This window comes from Garra rufa, chromosome 20, assembly GCF_049309525.1.
Source record: "Garra rufa chromosome 20, GarRuf1.0, whole genome shotgun sequence".
Lineage (NCBI taxonomy): Eukaryota > Metazoa > Chordata > Actinopteri > Cypriniformes > Cyprinidae > Garra > Garra rufa.
Window position 1 is genome coordinate 34,004,103 of NC_133380.1, and position 20,151 is coordinate 34,024,253.

Here is a 20,151-nt window from a genome sequence, read left to right on the forward strand (position 1 = left end):
GAGGCTGCATTCAAACTAATGCACAGCAGTGGCAAGTGGTGACTAAAACCACCAGTAATACCAAAAATAATAATATATTGAGATTTAGACACCAATAAAATCAGAGACGAAATCATATTTTAATATTTCCTCTTCCTGTTTATTATTTTTTTTAAATTATATAAATTTTATATAGGCTATTTTTTCTGTGGACTTTCAAATTTTGAATTGTTTAGAAATTATGAAAATATACATATTATATATAATATACAAAAATACAATACATTTTTGGCAATCAGGATCTGGCAGCAACAGCGCGTTTTTCCGCTTGGGCCTGCGCTTCGCGGACAGCTTACCCGCGAATGAAATCACGCGCACGCCAGCAAAACATAGAATGCGCGTCAATTCTGAGGAGTCGAGGAAGATGCGGAGAATCTGCTTGCCCGGAAGATTCAATCTCACATAAGGGATTCATTTATAAGCATGTTTATATTATTTAACATGTGAACGCATTCTCTCTTAACAGCCTGGGTATGCAGAGCATTATAGCAGCTTATATGGACGGAACGCCACTGATGCACAGATCTATTTCGATATATCAGATGTTTTGTCCTGCTCTGAAATCATAACTGACTGTATGTACAGTTTCGTTTAAAACTATTCCAAAATGCAAGTGCATTTAACCGCATCCGCAATCGAGCTTTAGGACGAACAAACACAAAGCGCACGTGAGTCTGTCAGTGCACGAGTTTCGTGCATCTAATAGTACTGCATTCCAGACGGCAGAAATGAACGCATATCTAAAGTAAAACACGACGGATGGAAGCACACTGTCAAGCAGTGCTCACGAGTCTCACAGTGCAAATCCTGTGCAATGAATCCTGCCGCGTCTCTAGCGCGCACACGTGTCATATGCGGGAGGAAAAAAACAAGCTCAGAATCGATTCTGAAATATTAGGAATCGATTCAGAATCGTTGAAGAGAGAATCGCGATGCATCGGAGAATCGTTTTTTTCTCCCACCCCTAGTCTTAGTATATTTTCCTGCTTTTTTGTCCTTAGCCAATCACATGCCTGATTATTAACATAATAATTACTTTAATGGTCCGTGTACCTACGTATAATTGGTTTTCTCGTTTTTGTTTTCAAAACAAACAAACGAATAAATGATTGGTTTATGCAATATTTAAATTTTCTCAGGAACACAAAAACGAATTTCATTCATATTTTCAATTTTGTTTTCATTACACGTCGTTCAAATGCAGATATTAAAAAGTCAACAAAACCAAATCGAAAAATTAGAGGTTTTTTTTAACAAAGCGCGTTTTAGTACACCGAAAGCTCGCTGCTGCCGCTGAAGGTTTTCACTTGAGACATAAAACATAAACGTAAACATACGGAGCCCGCTGTGTCACCTGCAGGAGAAAAATAATCAATCCATGGCGACGGTTTTGCAATTCGTCCCCTCAGTTTATAAACCGTACTCACGAATTCTTAAACTGTTCCCTCGGTTTAATAAATCGTGCCCACGTATTAACAATCCTGGAGCTCAGATTTTGTAAACCGTTCCCTCGGATTTTGAATCCGTACCCACAAATTCATAATCTGCGCGCACGCTTTCGCAATCAGTTCCCACAGGTTTGTAAACTGATTTGTGGCCCCGCCCCCAGATTCAATAAGGCTACCTGTTTATAGGTGCTGGATGCATTGTATTGCCTTTATTAAACTTTATTTTTCATAGTAGGCTATATGAGACCATGCAACTGACAATGTTTTTAGCGTTTATTTTACATTAATAACCAATAGAATAGCTACTAAAACACCACATCTGTGTTTTATCCTAATGATGATTAATGTAAAATAAACTCTAAAAAGAGGACTATTTTGTAAGTGCAAATCATGCTAATTTAACGCACCAAAATAAAATAATAATTGAAGAGCGGCTTCAAACGGCTTTGCCTTATTTTTCAAAATATAAAATCGCCTGAATTTTGTAAAAAAAAAAAACGTTTGGAGAGAAGGTAAATGCAATACAAAACAAATAATTTACAGGTTATGTTGTCATTCCTTTGCTCTCAAACTGAATGCAATGTAATAAGAGGCCTTAATTAATAATAACATTAACAGTGAAGCATGCATCTAACTCTGGGTGAAAAGCTTATAATAAAATCGCCAAAATTCGTCTACGTGTTAAGAATGAGTATAATTTCCAAAGCTGTAAAAGGTTATTTAAAAATAAAGCATTCATTATAATAAACAGTTTACTGTCTTAATGTCTCCATTTTTTTAGTCTACAAAGTAAAATAATAATTACAATTATTAGTATTATTTACGGTGAGCATTGCTGTCACAGACATAAGAACCCTGCACAGGCCTCAAATCTATAGGCCCTAGATGCTGGCCCGAGTTTATCAGAATTCAGTAATATGGGCCCCAATCCGACCAAACCTGTCTTTTCCCCCTCTTCTCACAAAACAGCGTATACTACTGTTTCAGCTATTAAAATAGTCCAGTTTTGTATGTAACGCAAAGTGATTATATTTTGTTTCGTTTTTATTAAGTTAATTTAGAAAAAACATTTGGAGCATTTTTTTGTTCGTTAAATATAAGTTTTTGATTTTTAAAGTAACGACCAAGCGGCAAGCGGCAGAGAATGAGTTGATCATATTGTGTTTGATCAATTTTGCCTTCTCAGATAATCACAACTTGCTTAAAATAAATATTGATCTAGGCCTAAAAGAGTTAAAATATAAAACAATGTTAATTTCAACGTTAAAATAATATAAATGTGCGGTATTAGGCACAAATGCAATCGTTTGTGCTGAGAGCCGCTTTGCAGGACATAGAGGAGCCAGCGCAATCACTTGCATTTTTGCAGTGGATACAATTTAAAATATTCCGTTATTTTTGCTCATAAAGGTACGAGTAATACATTATTCGGAACTGTAAATGGTCTACTTTTATTTGTGTGCACTCACAATATCAACAAAATGTTGCAAACGCTGCTTGAAACATTGAAAACAAACATGATCCCCTCATGTCATCTCAAGGAGCGCTTCTCAGCAAAACTCAGCGAATTAACTCACAGACAAGATATTTATAGAAAGCTTTAAATTATTACTTAACGAAAGAGAACAAATCAAAAACAAAAACTATTTCATTATGTAGTCTGTAAAGATTAATTTCTCTCTAAAGGCGCGTCCAAAGAGGAAATGGCGATCGGCAACTTCATCCTTGCGAGACACTGACTCAGAAAACACAAGCGTTTTAGCGTTTATTTTACAATAGCCTACTTGCCAATGGGATAAAACACAGGCAGTGAATATAAACACTTTTATATTAGTTTAATGTTGAAATTAAGATTGTTTTATACTTGAACACTTTTAGGCCTATAGATTTTATTGTAGGCAAGTCGTGATGATTTGAGAAGGCAAAACTGACCAAACACAAGCTATGATCAACTCACTGTCTGCCGCTGGCTGCTTGGTCGTTACTTAAAAAAATATATATTGAACGAACAATAAAATGCTCTAAACGTTTTTCTAAATTAACTTAATAAAAAAATGAAATGAAGCAACCACTCATGCTGAACTATTTTAATAGCTGAAACAGTATATAAGCTGTTTGCGTCACCTTAAATAAATAATACTACTACTAATAGTAATTATTATTATTATTTTAATTTATAGGCTAATAAATGAGTGCTCTTAAGACAGTAAAATGTTTCTAATACAATAATTCATGAATGTTCTATTTTTAAATAACCTAGAAATGTGTTTGCGAACTATTCATTCTATGAAGACATATTTTGGTGATTTTATTATAAGCTTTTCACCCAGAGATAGATGCATGCTGTTAATGTTATTATTAAATATATATTATTACATTGCATTCAGTTTGAAAGCAAAATAATTAACATAACCGGTACAGTTTTGTATTGCTTTTTACCTTCTCCTCTCCAAACTCTATAATTTTTCAGAAACCGTTTATAAACTCAGGGGACGAATTGCAAAACCTTCGCCACGGATTGATTATTTTTCTCCTGCAGGTGACACAGCGGGCTCCGTATGTTTACGCCTGTCTCAAGTGAAAACCTTCAGCGGCAGCAGCGAGCTTCCGGTGTACTAAAACGCACTTTGTTAAAAAAAAACTCTAATTTTTCGATTTGGTTTTGTTGACTTTTTAATATCTGCATTTGAACGACGTGTAATGAAAACAAAATTGAAAATATGAATGAAATTCGTTTTTGTGCTCCCGAGAAAATGTAAATATTGCATAAACCAATCATTTATTCCTTTGTTTGTTTTGAAAACAAAAACGAGAAAACCAATTATACGTAGGTACACGGACCTTTAATCTAGCTTGCGCTCACTGTTGTACACCAAAGCAGCTCTGGGCAATTGACGTAGGAAGTCGGCATTGCGTATGCGCTGCTCAGATGTCATGAACGAAAGTGGAGAGATCAGAACAAAACAACGTTCACAAACTAGAAATTGTAAAGAAAAATTTTGGAGGAAAACTTTAGAAACTTTGCATCCTTTGCTCCTGTAAACAAACATTGTTTTTTCCGAGACTCACAGGCGCATGCGCTACGCATACTTCCTACGTCATCCGCCGGGAATGTCTTCTGTGTGCAACAGTGAGTGCAAGCTAGATTAAAGTGATTATTATGTTTTGAATATGGATATTTTTCGAACAAAAATGCATCGATTCGCTACAGGAGGCCTTTATTTACCCCCCCCCCCCCCCCCCAGAGCTATGTGAGGCACTTTTTATTATGGATGGATGCACTTTATTGGACTTGTTTTGACCTGTTGAACAGAAACACCCGCCTATCGCCATGATCAAGCTTGAAAGAGCCAGGACTTTTTAATATAACTCCGATAGGAGTTGGCTTGAGGGTGAGTAAATAATGGGCTAATTTTCATTTTTGGGTGAACAAACCCTTTAAAGGTCTTCACAGCAACCCGTCAAAATAAAAATTTTGTTTAACTTGAAGAAAGTGTGACAGAAAAACATAACTTAATGTAATGCCAGTACTATTTATTTATTTATTTTTAGTACGCTATTTCTGAAAAAAAGTAACAAAATAATAACAAATTCGATTTTTTAATAAAATTTACTATTTAGAGATGCGTTTGATTATTAAAATTTAATGAAAACATTAAAATGGAATCCAGAAAATTAATGGAAAACAGAATTTGGTAAAAATAAAACTAAACTTGAGAGAGAAAAAACATTTTATAGGGCCTTAAATTGCTGTTAAATTGTATTTGTTCTGTGATTTCAATTAATTAGACATGCTTTTTGAATAATATAATTTAATTTAATCATTAAAACTGAGTCTAGAAAAATTAAACCAATTTGGCACCATTTTCTCAGGTTTGCCCTATAGAGAAAATACCTGCTTTTTTCCCCTGTTTTCTGCTTCTGCGTTTGTATGAATCTACTGAAATATTTGTGTGTGAATATTTTGTATTAATCTGACACTGCACAAAAATAATAATGCATCAAAATTAATGTTGCTGCTAATAATTGATGATTGCACAACTGTAATAATAATAATAATAATAATAAATTGGCATTGTGTAAGTGGCATTTAAAGGGTTAATATAAAAAAATGTTGGTAGTTATGATCAGAATCAGGGTATAAAAAAAAAATTGGACTGTTTTTTGACAAACACATATTTGTCCTTAAAGCTATTCTGTGTAACTTTTTTAAATGAATGTACAAGGGTTCATTTATAATTTATTTAAAAACATTACATTATTTAATATGACAAAAAATAGTAAACGCTAAACTGCATCAACAAAAGACTGATTGATTTGTGCCTTTCCTTAAATGCTCACTTGAGGGCGCTGTCTGACAATCTTGGAAAGCGTTCAGTCATTTGTTATTATCCATTCTTGACTGGAATCTCTTGCTGAATCTGAACCTGTGTTTCTCTTCACCTTTCAGTCACAGGCTCGTGTTTTTTTGTGTTCAGTGGAGCGCTCAAGCCTTCATCAGGGTACTTGGCCAAGTCCAGCATCGTGGAAGGTTACTGATTTGTTCTTTTCTGTGTTTCGTCAAAGCAGAACATCTCCATTTGTTTCATGATTCCCACTTCAACAATAATTCAGTTCTAATGTCTATTTGTCTGAGTCATTCTAGAATTTAAGGTACATTTCACATCAGGAAAAAAGTGTGTAAACAACATGCTTTCTCAACAAAATAACTATTGTTTTCAGTTTCTATATTATGTATTACAGTATTGTCAACTTTGTAACAGACAAACTGTATGGATTGGCTGGAAACAGTTACAGTTTCACCATTTTGACTCATACTTTTAAGTGCACGCCTTGTCTAGCCAACCAAATATTATTTCATTGATCAGGTTAACCCTATATTTTACCAGTGAAAAACTGAAAAAATGCTGCGTAAAACATGTATTAATGTCTCAATGGTTAAAATATGATATATCTAAAGAAATATTGTTAGAAAAAAAGTACCCTAAATTATAGGGTATCTAACTTGAATGTGTTTGTCCAGTAGTTTACAGTATATACAGTGAGGAAAAAAATTATTTGATCTGCTGCAGTGTTTGTACATTTGCCCTCTGACAAAACATTATCAGCCTATAATTGTAATGGTAGATCTATTTGAACAGTGAGAGACAGAATAATAGAAAAAAAATCCAGAAAAAACACATTTTTAAAAAGTTATAAATTGATTTGCATTTTAATGAGTGAAATAATTATTTGACCCCTTTGCAAAACATGACTTAGTACTTGGTGGCAAAACTCTTGTTGGCAATCACAGAGGTCAAAGGTTTCTTGTAGTTGGCCACCAGATTTGCACACATCTCAGGAGGGATTTTGTCCCACTCCTCTTTGCAGATCCTCTCCAAGTCATTAAGGTTTCAAGACTGATGTTTGGCAACTCAAACCTTCAGCTCCCTCCACAGATTTTCTGTGGGATTAAGGTCTGGAGGCTGGCTAGGCCACTCCAGTATTAATGTTTCTTCTTGAGCCACTCTTTTGTTGCTTTGGCCATGTGTTTTGGGTCATTTTCAAGCTGGAATATCCATCCACGACCCATTTTCAATGCCCTGGCTGAGGTTCTCACCCAAGATTTGATGGTATATGGCCCCGTCCATCGTCCCTTTGATGCGGTGCAGTTGTCCTGTTCCCTTAGCAGTAAAACACCCCCAAAGCATAATGTTTCCACCTCCATGTTTGCCGGTGGGGATGGTGTTCTTTGGGTCATAGGCAGCAATCATTGATTTGGTCTCATCTGACCACAACACTTTCACCCAGCTCTCCTCTGAATCATTCAGATGTTGATTGTCAAACTTCAGATGGGGCCTGTACATGTGCTTTCTTGAGCAGGGGGACCTTGCAGGCGCTGCAGGATTTTAGTCCTTCACGGCGTAGTGTGTTACCAATTGTTTTCTTGGTGACTTTGGTCTTGGCTGCCTTGAGATCATTGACAAGATCCTCTCGTGTAGTTCTGGGCTGATTCCTCACCTTTCTCATGATCATTGAAACTCCACGAGGTGAGATCTTGCATGGAGCCCCAGACCGAGGGAAATTGACAGTTACTTTGTGTTTCTTCCATTTGTGAATAATCACACCAACTCTTGTCACCTCCTCACCAAGCTGTTTGGTGATGGTCTTGTAGCCCATTCTAGCCTTGTGTAAGTCTACAATCTTGTCCCTGACATCCTTGGACAGCTATTTGGTCTTGGCCATGGCAAGGTTATTATAGTTTTGCTTTTTTTAATTTTTAATTTTTATTTTATTTTAATATAGTTTTCAAATTTGCAGTAAAAGTTAGTTTAGTTTTTATTAGTTTCATTAACAATTTTGTTAGTTTTAGTTTCATTTTGATTTTGTGAGCATATTTCTATTTAGTTTTTATATAGTTAGGTTTTAGTTTTTTAGAGATCAAATAAAGGTAACGATTTCCCCGCAATTCTAAACTAAGCAAAATAATGTGAGACAAAATATCAGTTGCTGCAGTCTGTTTAGAAGTCTTTATTCATTTGGTTGAATAATTAAACATTTCAATACATAATATATGTATTTAAAATACAATTTATTTAATACACCAATTTTTTTATATTAAATTTATGAAAAAGTGGTTTGAATGAATAAATGACTCACTCATGAAAACATTACTGGATGAATTAGCGTTTTTGAATGAATCTCTCTATTCAATGATAAATACATTTTTAGCAGTCGCTTGTTTCCACCTAGTGGCGAAACAATGCAGTCGACACAAACGTTATTTAAAGCGCCAATTACTTTTAAAAGATGACATGCTCTATTTTGATCTCTACCATAGAAATCAATGTTTATAAACAAACTATGACCTTTAATCCCAGTATTTCTGTGATAATAGTAATGACTGGGTATTTGAAAAGACTGTTTGTGAAGCTGTTTCGTACCTAAACATGATGACTGCTCTCTCTGTGTCAGCGGCAGTGCAAATACAGATATGAATGTTCCGTAAGACTTTTTCAGAAGTTTAATATACATGAGGAATCGTTGTCATTTAGAAATGAGGTCACGTGGGTGTTTGAATCTCAATGTTTTAACGATTAATCAGCTCTAGTATATTGCTTTGATTGCTTGTGTTACATAAAAAATAAATACATTTGCCTAAAACTGATGCAGTAGCCTAGATTTAATGCGGGTGCTGTTCAGATAACAGTCTTCATTATTTTTCCGCCATAGGGTGAGAACGTAATGATTTATTTTTGATTATTATTTTATTTCAGTTAGTTTTTCAATAAAAGATGCTAGTTTTGTTTAGTTTTAGTTTTTCATTTATTTTGACGTTTTTATTTTATTTCAGTTCCCGAAAATTATTTCTGATCAATCGTTATCGTCTTAATTTTAGTTTTCGTTCACGAAAATAACCTTGGGCCATGGTGGAGAGTTTGGAATCTGATTGATTGATTACTTCTGTGGACAGGTGTCTTTTATACGGTAACAAGCTGAAATTAGGAGCACTCCCTTTAAGAGAGTGCTCCTAGTCTCAGCTCTTTACCTGTATAAAAGACAACTGGGAGCCAGAAATCTTGCTGATTGATAGGGGCTCAAATACTTATTTCACTCATTAAAATGCAAATCAATTTATAACTTTTTTTGAAATGCGTTTTTCAGAACTTTTTTGTTGTTATTCTGTCTCTCACTGTTAAAACAAACCTATCCTTAAAATTATAGACTGATTATTTCATTGTCAGTGGGCAAACGTACAAAATCAGCAGGGGATCAAATCATTTTTTCCTCACTGTACAGTATATGTGCATGTACTGAGATTTCATATGTCTGTTCAATGTTACAGATGGTTTGATGGTGCAGGTAACCATGGAGACCATGGCTGAGTTACGGCGATGTCTACGGGACATGAAAGACTTCACGGTCACCTGTGGAAAACTCCACCCAGCAGAGAGACAGGAATATGTGCACATTCAGTGGCAGGACGAGGAGCCGCGCTTTAATAAAGGGTTAGGAACAAATATATTTATAAAATATAATTACATACAGTTAGGGTAAACCTGTGCTGGTTTCCTCTCATTCTGTCTTGTATCTCACAGCATCATCAGCCCCATCGATGGCAAGTCTATGGAGTCTCTCACAAACATCAAAACCCATCAGCGCTTAGAATACAGAGCCAATGGGAAGCTCATACGCTGGACAGAGGTAAACAGGTTTATGTGTAACTTCTGGAGTGTTTGTGTTTTTAGTATGTTTGCTTGTTTTTAGGGTTAGAGATTAAACCCTGAATCTTACAGGAATAGTTCACCCAAAAATGAAGAATCTGTCATCGTTTACTCACCCTCATGTCGTTCCAAACTTATGAGTTTTTTATTTTGTTGAACACAAAAGAAATTTATGTAACCAAACAGTTATTGGTACCCATTACTGCAAACAGAAAAAAAAAACTCACACAGGTTTGGACCAACTTCAAGGTGAGTAATTAGTTTAGAGCTTAGAAAATAATAATAACAATTAATGATAGAATTTTCATTTTTGGGTGAACTAAACCTTTAGGAAATAAACCAACTCATACTTAACTGACACCATTTGAGCTACTGATATGAAAGATTCCAGTTCATGGGCCAGTTTTACTAAACAAGGCAAATTAGCGTTAGAGCGCAATTCCATAAAAGTGCTGATGGGAGGGGAAATATTAACAATGCACACATTAAGGAACACAGACGCAACCAGATAATTTCCATAATGACCAGCGCAATCTACCAAGAGCAGCACAAATTACTGCCGTGCTTTTTTTGGCCGTTAAATAATGGCCAGTAATTTGACGAGTACAAACGTTAGTAAATCGTGTTGCGTGATATATTTTAATACTCTTCTCCCATAAATTTTGTGTCTGAAAGGGAAACTTCTACAAATGCATATTCAATAAGGTCAGGCCCAAAAATAACTTTTTAGCGATAATTCTTCACTGCGAATCTTTAGTAAATTCTGACAGTACTTTTTAACGCCACAAGACTGTTTGTGCTGGCGCAAGCTGTTAGTAAATCTGGCTCCATGTGGTTTGTTGAGAAGAGGCTATCCCGATCTACATATGCGTCTATGTTCGTGTGAAAAATTCCTGATGCAGCTTCACCCACAGCAGACATGAGTCTAAGGGTTTTTTATGCATCTTTGCAAATGGCCTTTCTTAATAATGTGCTTGTTGGCAAGTTTCGCCGATAAACACAGCTAAATGCGGCTAAATGTAATAATAGTAATCCCACATCAGAGAGGGGCGGGGCGAGCAGAGCTCATTTGCATTTAAAGGGCCCATGCAATAAAATGAGCTGATATTTTGCAGAGCTGATTTTGACAAGGCAAAAGGGTGTTTTTAACACTACTATTGAGAATTTTTAACCAAAGTATATTATAGACTTTTCATTAAGACCCTAAAGAATCATATGAACTTGTGGAAAATGGGCATCCGATGACCCCTTTAAGATATTTTGGATAAAAACCAGGAGCTTTGTGCCTGTCCCATTGACTGCCAAGTAAATTGCACTGTCAAGGCCTAGAAAAGTATTAAAGATGTCATCAAAATAGCCCATCTGCCATCAGTGGTTCAACCATAATTTCACGAAGCTATGAGAATACATTTTGTACTTAAAGAAAACAAAAATAATGACTTTATTCAACAATTTGTCTCCTCTGCATCACCGTGTTTTCTTTTTGACAACGTCTTTCATAATTTTCTGGGCCTTGACAATGTTATTTACTTGACAGTCAATAGGACAGGCTCAAACCTCCTGGTTTTCATCCAAAATATCTTAAATCGTCTTCCAAAGATGAATGAAGCTTTTACAGGTTTGGAAAGACATGAGGGTGAGTCATTAATGACAATTTTAATTTTTGGGTGGAGTAACCCTTTAATATTAATACATTTGAACATAAAAAATAACCAAAATGTTATATTATATAGAATAAAATATATTTAATAATTTTCTCTCTTTTCTGTGACCCCCTAACTCTGCCTTGCAGCTTATTTTAGAGTCAAATCAGAGTGGTAGAGAAGAGAGTACTTGGAGTTTTTTTTTTTTTTATGTTGATAAGTGCCTTTATTTTGATTTAAGGTTATGGATTAAATGCTTGCTGCATCTTAGTGGCTTTATCTAAGTTTCATTTCATGAAAATGCTTTAAACAACCAGTAAAAAGGGGTGGTTAATTTCACTTTTTTAACTTAAGTTAGTGTGTAATGTTGCTGTTTGAGCATAAACAATATCTGCAAAGTTCAGACACTAAAAAGTTCAATGCAAACGGAAATATTGTCTTCTAAAATGATGGCAGTTCAATGCCTACAAATACGGCTGGTAGGGACTACAAGCTACTTCCTGGGTTGGTGACATCACAGCCCGAAATTGACATAAACCCCGCCCCCTGGAACATGCAACAAAGGGGGCGAGGCCATGTTGCGTTGCTTTAGAGAAGAGGAAGAGTCTTGTAACGATTCTAATGGATTCACACATTTCTAAATTAATGTTCTAAAGCAGCACTTCTTACTCCTGTTTCTGGCGTCCCCTTCACCACCCCTTTAATTCACATTTTAACTTTCTTCACAGGTGTTTTACTTGCTGAAAGACCAACATCCAAATGGTCTTAATAACCACACCAGCCATAACCGTCTAACGGAGCGTCTTGCACGGGCGTTCTGCCTGGCACTGTGTCAGTCTCTCTGCTTGCTGAAGGAGGATGGCATGACCAAACTGGCACTGAGAGTCATGCTGGACGGACAGAAGGTCAGATAGTCATCATTATGTCCACAGATTCTTTTTTCTCATGGTTATATTGTATTTTACACATAAATGATTAACCAAATTAAATAATAACAATACTAATACTACTACTTTTTATATATACATTTATTTATTTTACTCAATTAGTCATCTCTCTCACTGTGTATATATATATATATATATGTGACCCTGGACCACAAAACCAGTCATAAGGTTAAATTTGACAAAACTGAGATTTGTACATCATATGAAAGCTCAATAAATAAGCTTTCTATTGATGTATGGTTTGTTAGGATCGGACAATATTTGGCCGAGATGCATCTATTTGAAATCAGAAATCTGAGGATGCAAAAAAATCAAAAAGACTGAGAAAATCACCTTTAAAGTTGTCCAAATTAGGTTCTTAACAATGCATATTACTAATCAAAAATTACATTTTGATATGTTTACAGTAGGAATTTTACAAAAAATCTTCATGGAACATGAACTTTACTTAATTTCTCAATGATTTTTGGCATAAAAGAAAAATCAAAAATGTATGCAATGTATTTTTGGCTATTGCTACAAACAAACCCCAGCGACTTAAGACTGGTTTTGTGGTCCAGGGTCACATATATATATACACATATACATATAGTGGTGTGAAAAAAAGTTTTTAAATAAATGTTTTTTTTATGAAGGGAAAACAAAATCCAAACCCACATGGCCCTGTGTGAAAAAGTGCCCCCCCCCCCCCCCCCCCGTTAAAACACAACTGTGGTTTATCACACCTGAGTTCAGTTTCTCTAGCCACACCCAGGCCTGATTACTGCCACACCAGTTCGCAATCAAGAAATCCCTTAAATAGGACCTGCCTGACAAAGTGACGTAGACCAAAAGATCCTCAAAAGCTACACATCATGTTGAGATGCACAGAAATTCAGGAACAAATAAGAAAGAAAGTAATTGAGATCTATCAGTCTGGAAAAGGTTATAAAGCCATTTCTAAAGCTTTGGGACTCCAGCGAACCACAGTGAGAGCCATTATCCACAAATGATGAAAACATGGAACAGTGGTGAACCTTCCCAGGAGTGGCCGGCCGACCAGAATTACCCCAAGAGCGCAGCGATGACTCATCCAAGAGGTTACAAAAGACCCCACAACAACATCTAAAGAACTGCAGGCCTCTCTTGCCTCAGTTAAGGTCAGTGTTCATGACTCCACCATAAGAAAGAGACTGGGCAGAAATGGCCTGCATGGCAGAGTTCCGAGACGAAAACCGCTGCTGAGCAAAAAGAACATAAAAGCTCGTCTCAGTTTTGCCAGAACACATCTTGATGATCCCCAAGACTTTTAAGAAAGTACTCTGTGGACTGACGAGACAAAAGTTGAACTTTTTGGAAGGGGTGTGTCCCATTACATCTGACGTAAAAGTAATACAGCATTTCAGAAAAAGAACATCATACCAACAGTAAAATCTGGTGGCTGTAGTGTGATGTAGGTCTGTTTTGCTGCTTCTGGATCTGGAAGACTTGCTGTGATAAATGGAACCATGAATTCTGCTCTCTACCAAAAAATCCTGAAGGACAATGTCTGGCCATCAGTTTGTGTCCTCAAGCTGAAGCAAACTTGGGTTCTGCAGCAGGACAATGACCCAAAACACACCAGCAAATCCACCTCTGAATGGCTAAAGAAAAACAAAATGAAGACTTTGGAGTGGCCTAGTCTATTGACTTTTCCAAGTATTTTAATGTATTCTTATTACTCATGTACCCAGAACTGTATTTTCAATTCAATCTCAGATTTAACATGTAGACTTTCAGTTGTTGTAATTACTGTAGTTCATTATTGTGTAATGGCTGGTCAGGAGTGTAGCATGTGAGTATGATGTGCATGACTTCTCCCAAATGACGCCAGTGTTCTGCTTTACTATAAGTGCTGTATTTTAATTCAGTCTCTGGGGTTTTGAACAAAGGTCAAGCCCCCAAAGGACAAAAATGTTTTCTCATCGGCATTTCTGTAATCTTTCAGATGGAGTTTTTGTCAGGCAGTAACGGTCAGCGGCTTCCAGCACCGTACCAAGACAGTCTTAACCAATCATTAACGTCTGTGGTGCAGAGTAACTCTCAGTACCAAGGTCTCGCCGCCTGCCAGCTGGAGCTCATCTTCTACATTCTGGAGGACACGTCATAGACACGGACCGCCCACTGTCACACGTGCCATCTCTCCCAGAAACCTCACAAGCAAAAGCGCTGAGTTCAGTATCATTTGAGAGTGGAATGTAGTCGACGTCCCCATGGGGCAGCTTATTTCAGTAGTCTAGTCAATACCCTCCTGCTCACTGTGAAAGGGTCTGGGGTTACAACATTAAATGGCTTTGAAAACTAGCATCTCTCAGTTTGCACTAAAGGTCGACCGATATATCATTCTTGCTGATCGACACCAATGACAGCTTTTGGAACTTTTGAATAATGGTGAAAATTAACACGTATGGAAGCCCATTTCTGCCTCAGAAGCCACATTCACACAGTAATACCAGTAAATTGCTGTATAGTTACCAAAATGACTTTACTGGTTAATTAAAAAAAGCGCTGTTCACACAGGCACTGACGGTCCATCTTTTTACAGGTAAAGTACCATTCACACTTCAGTTTCAAATTACCGGTAAAGTCTGTGAAATCATTTGTAAACATGGAGGGGTAAACATGGTCAGTGTTTTTGTTGATGTTTTCACTTTTATGTCATTCACTTTCAAGCAGCTGCTTTTGGCCCAGAGAAATCCTATTAGACAATTTTAAACTGAACTAAACAGTGCAAAGTAAATGCATCAGAATGTTATAATTGGCCTGTTATAATTGCTGTCATGATTCCTCAATTTAATTTGAATACTCTGAAATTTGCCCATGTCGAGTAACCAGCAAAATACCGGAAGTGGTGCATTCAATGGATGAGAATCCATGAAATGCATTATTAGACCTTTTTCCAAGGCTGCATGAAGCATCATAATATTGCGAAATCACAAACGCTACAATTCAATTATATAAATATATGCATATCTCTGCATATTGTTGTGAGTTTGGGTGTATTATAATGTCATCAGGGAATGCAACGTGTGCCATTTCATCAGATTTGTAAACCTACGCAAACACAAGAGAGTACATCTAATACATCTTTCTCAATATGCTAATATTTTATTATAATTTCAAAATAAAGCTCAATCCCTCTGAGTTTACATGTTTTGATATCGATGTGTTCAAGAAATTACAGTAGCTATAGAATTTCTGTCATAAAGAAATGGACAAATGGTAAAGATGGACATTTGGATCAATATTGTTCAGTCAATATTAAACAAGGATTAGATCGCAGTAAAGTGTAAAAACAATCGTCAGGCCGTTGGCGCCCTTTAATAGTTTTGTTAAATGAAACTATATGATTACTTTCTGTTGATATATGCAATTTGAACTGATTATTATTACTTCATTGCTATTATGTATTTAAGTATTTAAGTCATTTTAAGGCTATTGATCATTTAGGTATATTTTTATGACCACAAAAAATTGTCCATTTACTCTAACAATCGTCAGACTAATTGCCCAATTACTCGACTTTCCACCAATATAATTGGCAGATTAATCGTCAGAATAATTGTCAAATTACTCGAATTTCCGCCAATATAACCGGCCGATTACTCGATTAATCGTCAGAATAATTGCCCAATTTATTAGCATGACGTGATGTTGGAGAGCGACTCGGTTTCTTCTAGTCTTCCACATGTAGAACTCATTGTAGCCATGGCGAACTCTGTTGTACTTCCCAATCGAGGCATGAGGATGACTTCCTCCTGACTCACTGTATAAATCCCATGTAACGCCCTGTTCTCCCAGCTTGCCGAGAGGAGCGGCCTGACCTCTGCCCTACATAAATGCACACCTGCCTGGAAAATTACTCGACTTTCCGACAATATAATTGGCCGATTACCCGATTAATTGTCAGAATAATTGCCCAATTACTCGACTTTCCGCCAATATAATTGGCCGATTACTCGATTAATCGTCAGACTAATTGCCCAATTACTCGACTTTCTACCAATATAATTGGCAGATTAAACGTCAGAATAATTGCACAATTACTCGACTTTCCGACAATATAATTGGCCGATTACCCGATTAATAGTCAGAATAATTGCCTAATTAATCTATTTTTGGCCAATATAATCAGCAGATTACCCGATTAATCGTCACAATAATGGCCCAATTACTTGATTATCCGCCAATATAATCGACCGATTAATCGTCAGAATAATGACCCAATTACTTGATTATCTGCCAATATAATTGGCAGATTACTCGATTAATCGTCAGAATAATGGCCCAATTACTTGATTATCCGCCAATATAATCGACCGATTAATCGTCAGAATAATGACCCAATTACTCGACTTTCCGACAATATAATTGGCCGATTACCCGATTAATAGTCAGAATAATTGCCTAATTAATCTATTTTTGGCCAATATAATCGGCAGATTACTTAAATCGTCAGACTAATTGCACAATTACTCGACTTTCCGACAATATAATTGGCCGATTACCCGATTAATAGTCAGAATAATTGCCTAATTAATCTGTTTTTGGCCAATATAATCAGCGGATTACCCGATTAATTGTCAGAATAATTGCCCAATTACTCGACTTTCCGCCAATATAATCGACCGATTAATCGTCAGAATAATGACCCAATTACTCGACTTTCCGACAATATAATTGGCCGATTACCCGATTTATAGTCAGAATAATTGCCTAATTAATCTGTTTTTGGCCAATATAATCAGCGGATTACCCGATTAATTGTCAGAATAATTGCCCTATTACTCGACTTTCCGCCAATATAATAGGCTGATTACTCGATTAATCGTCAGAATAATGGCCCAATTACTTGATTATCCGCCAATATAATCGACCGATTAATCGTCAGAATAATGGCCCAATTACTTGATTATCCGCCAATATAATCGGCCGATTAATCGTCAGAATAATGACCCAATTACTTGATTATCCACCAATATAATCTGCCAATTACTCGATTAATCCTCAAAATAATTGCCCAACTACTCGACCGATTACTCAATTACCAAAATAATTGTTAGTGACAGCCCTACATTTAATATCACCTCATTTTCCAGCGATTCTCAAATGATTAGTTTGAAGCAGTTCAGCGATTTAGTCTCTCTAAACCTCGCCTTTCCGTGATTCCACTTTGCTCTGATTGGTCAGAAGGTGCAGTCAGTTGCAATCTGTCTGTCGCGTACAGCGCATATCAGACATTATATGCCAATCGCCATAATGCTCGATAGAAAATAAAAACATCTATTTTTAAAACGTACAGGTTGTATAAGGAATGCCGCGTTGAACTCCCCAAATTAGAGAAGCAGTTGCCAGTAAAATTGTGTTTAAGGGCCCACTTATGACTTTATAATAATAGGGCTATTTAAATTAACCTTCTGAAATGGAGTACTTATGTTGACGTGTCAGTCATTATATTGGTTAAAGTTACACAATCACTAGAGCTAAATCAACTTCAAATGTTTTCATTACTTTCATTTCTTAGTTCATGGTACCAGCAAAACCCATTATCGGTCGACCTCTAGTCATCGCCAGCGGTTCATCTGTAACTAATTGAAGTAGCTGTCTGTATATTGTAGAATAGTCTGGACTCCTTCTGTAGAACATGACAAGATTTAAAACATAAGGCCTGAACATTACTAACAAATGAGGACCAAAGTGCGACAAGAAACATGATTCCAGAGCGAAGGAAATTTATTAGCATGACGTGATGTTGGAGAGCGACTCGGTTTCTTCTAGTCTTCCACATGTAGAACTCATTGTAGCCATGGCGAACTCTGTTGTACTTCCCGATCGAGGCATGAGGTTGACTTCCTCCTGACTCACTGTATAAATCCCATGTAACGCCCTGTTCTCCCAGCTTGCCGAGAGGAGCGGCCTGACCTCTGCCCTACATAAACGCACACCTGCCTGGAAAAAAAAAAAAAAAGAAGGAGCTAGGAATTTAGCCAAACAAAGGCGACGCTTGGATAAAGAGGAGCGCGAATTATACACACAAACTCTCGTGCACTGTGAGCTCGAAGTCATTTGTTCCTTTGTGACCTCGTTGAACTCTCTTCTGGCCTTCTTTTCTTCCTTATACACACTCTCTCACACACACACACACACACACACACACACACACGGCGTAGGATGCTTGCTCATCTGGTCTTCCTCTGTTGCTTTTCAGGAACTGAATGGACTTTTTGTTTACATTGAACATGCTGCACATACTTGAGATGACAAATGCAGATTATGAAGGAGAAACGCGGCATGCACACACTGCGTTTCTTTGTAAAGCGCATCCGACTGGCTGACTGAACCCTAGCGAACCCAAACGAAGAACTAGAGGTACTCTTGCATTCTTGTAGATGATTAAAAAGTATTTTAATATGTCAAGCATTTGCATTGGAGATGCCAAATATTGCCCGAATGTCAGCTGGAATTGTAGGTCAAGTGACTACGATGTGGAACTACAATGTGCCATCGAACCGCATAACTTACGTGAAATAAACAGATAACTGTGTATTTTAAAATGGAATTTATTTTTGGTATTTAATTCAAGAGTAACAATTTTTTAACCGTATCAATCCCGTTAGTTTATAAGGTAAAACTATTTACAGGTGTAGTTCAAGTTTACTGATGTACAGTGTCTGCTATTGGGGGAGTATGAAAGGTGTGTGTTTGTGCCCATCTGTGAATCCGTTCTGTTGAGATGAATCATTCGAGAGCAACATCAGCGGATGGATGGATGCAGTAAGTACTCTTCCTTTTCTGGCTTCATAGATTGGTGCTCAATAATTATTCTTGATACGATTAATTATACCGCATCTTAAAAAAAAAATATACAAACATTTCTCAAAAACTTTGTGTTAGTCGGCGCCGACACCCTTGTGGGTAGTGTGCAGACATATAGCCCAACTGTGCTCACGGCGACCCGAGTTCGATTCCTGCCTTGAAGTCCTTTGCCAATCCTGCTCTCCTCTCTCTGCCCATTGATTTCCTGTCATCTCTCTACTGTCCTGTCCATTAAAGGCATAAAAAGCCGCCCCAAAAAACTTTGTGTTAGCTTTGGGTCATCACAAATACTGTTTATTAAATTCTGAATGTTGGCACTAATAATTCAGTACATTTTTGAGTTTTCTGTTCTGTCTATTTGGTGCTGGCTGTGCATTATGACTCTTCACGTAAATTTTTTTCGTGATTATTATTATTAAAATAATATTGTATTTTCTACTTGCTTTCCTTTGCATTATTAACATGGTGGTCTAAATGTCCAATGTATAATGTGCCCAGGGACATACACAATAAAATAATATAATACTAAACAAGAGATGACTCAGATGAATGGCTTTATTCCTATTGGATCGGGATTACGTTGTTGTATTCAGTTTATTATTTTGACGAGACAGCGGTGGCCATGTAAATTACAAAAAAAAGTAAAACGTTGTTTCTTTGTTGATTATATAACAACAACTTGGAAAAAAGACAAAACAGAAAAGGTAAGAAGCATTATTTGAGACAAGGGCATACTAATATGATAGGCGCAGACCTGTAGTGGAGCTAACTTTACAAAATGAAGGTTTTGGATTTAGTAATTCCTACCAAGAATATATATTTTTGGTATTTTTCGGTATAATGAATACATTTAATGTGTTCACTTCAATACTGAGATTCAGTATAAATAAATAACTAATGTGTTTATGTGAGAAATTTTATTATGCAGAGAAGATGTTTTCAATTCAGATGTTTTTACATGTTTAACTGACAATATTTGTATGAAGGAGGCCTATTAAGTGATGAAAAACTCTCAATATCTTTCGTAAATCTTTAA

At 36.5% G+C, this 20,151-nt stretch overlaps 1 protein-coding gene across 2 annotated transcripts in view; it reads left to right on the plus strand.

Moving 5' to 3' along the window:
• Positions 1 to 19,082, plus strand: part of zfyve9b (zinc finger, FYVE domain containing 9b) — a 45,252-nt gene extending 26,170 nt beyond the window's left edge. For both annotated transcript variants that reach the window (XM_073826099.1, XM_073826100.1), the window contains exons 12-16: positions 5,938 to 6,018; positions 9,313 to 9,475; positions 9,566 to 9,671; positions 12,063 to 12,239; positions 14,248 to 19,082. In XM_073826099.1, the coding sequence (XP_073682200.1) occupies positions 5,938 to 6,018; positions 9,313 to 9,475; positions 9,566 to 9,671; positions 12,063 to 12,239; positions 14,248 to 14,409 (689 nt within the window). In that variant the 3' untranslated portion in view covers positions 14,410 to 19,082. The remainder of the gene's footprint in view (positions 1 to 5,937; positions 6,019 to 9,312; positions 9,476 to 9,565; positions 9,672 to 12,062; positions 12,240 to 14,247) is intronic.
• Positions 19,083 to 20,151: the final 1,069 nt, after the last annotated feature.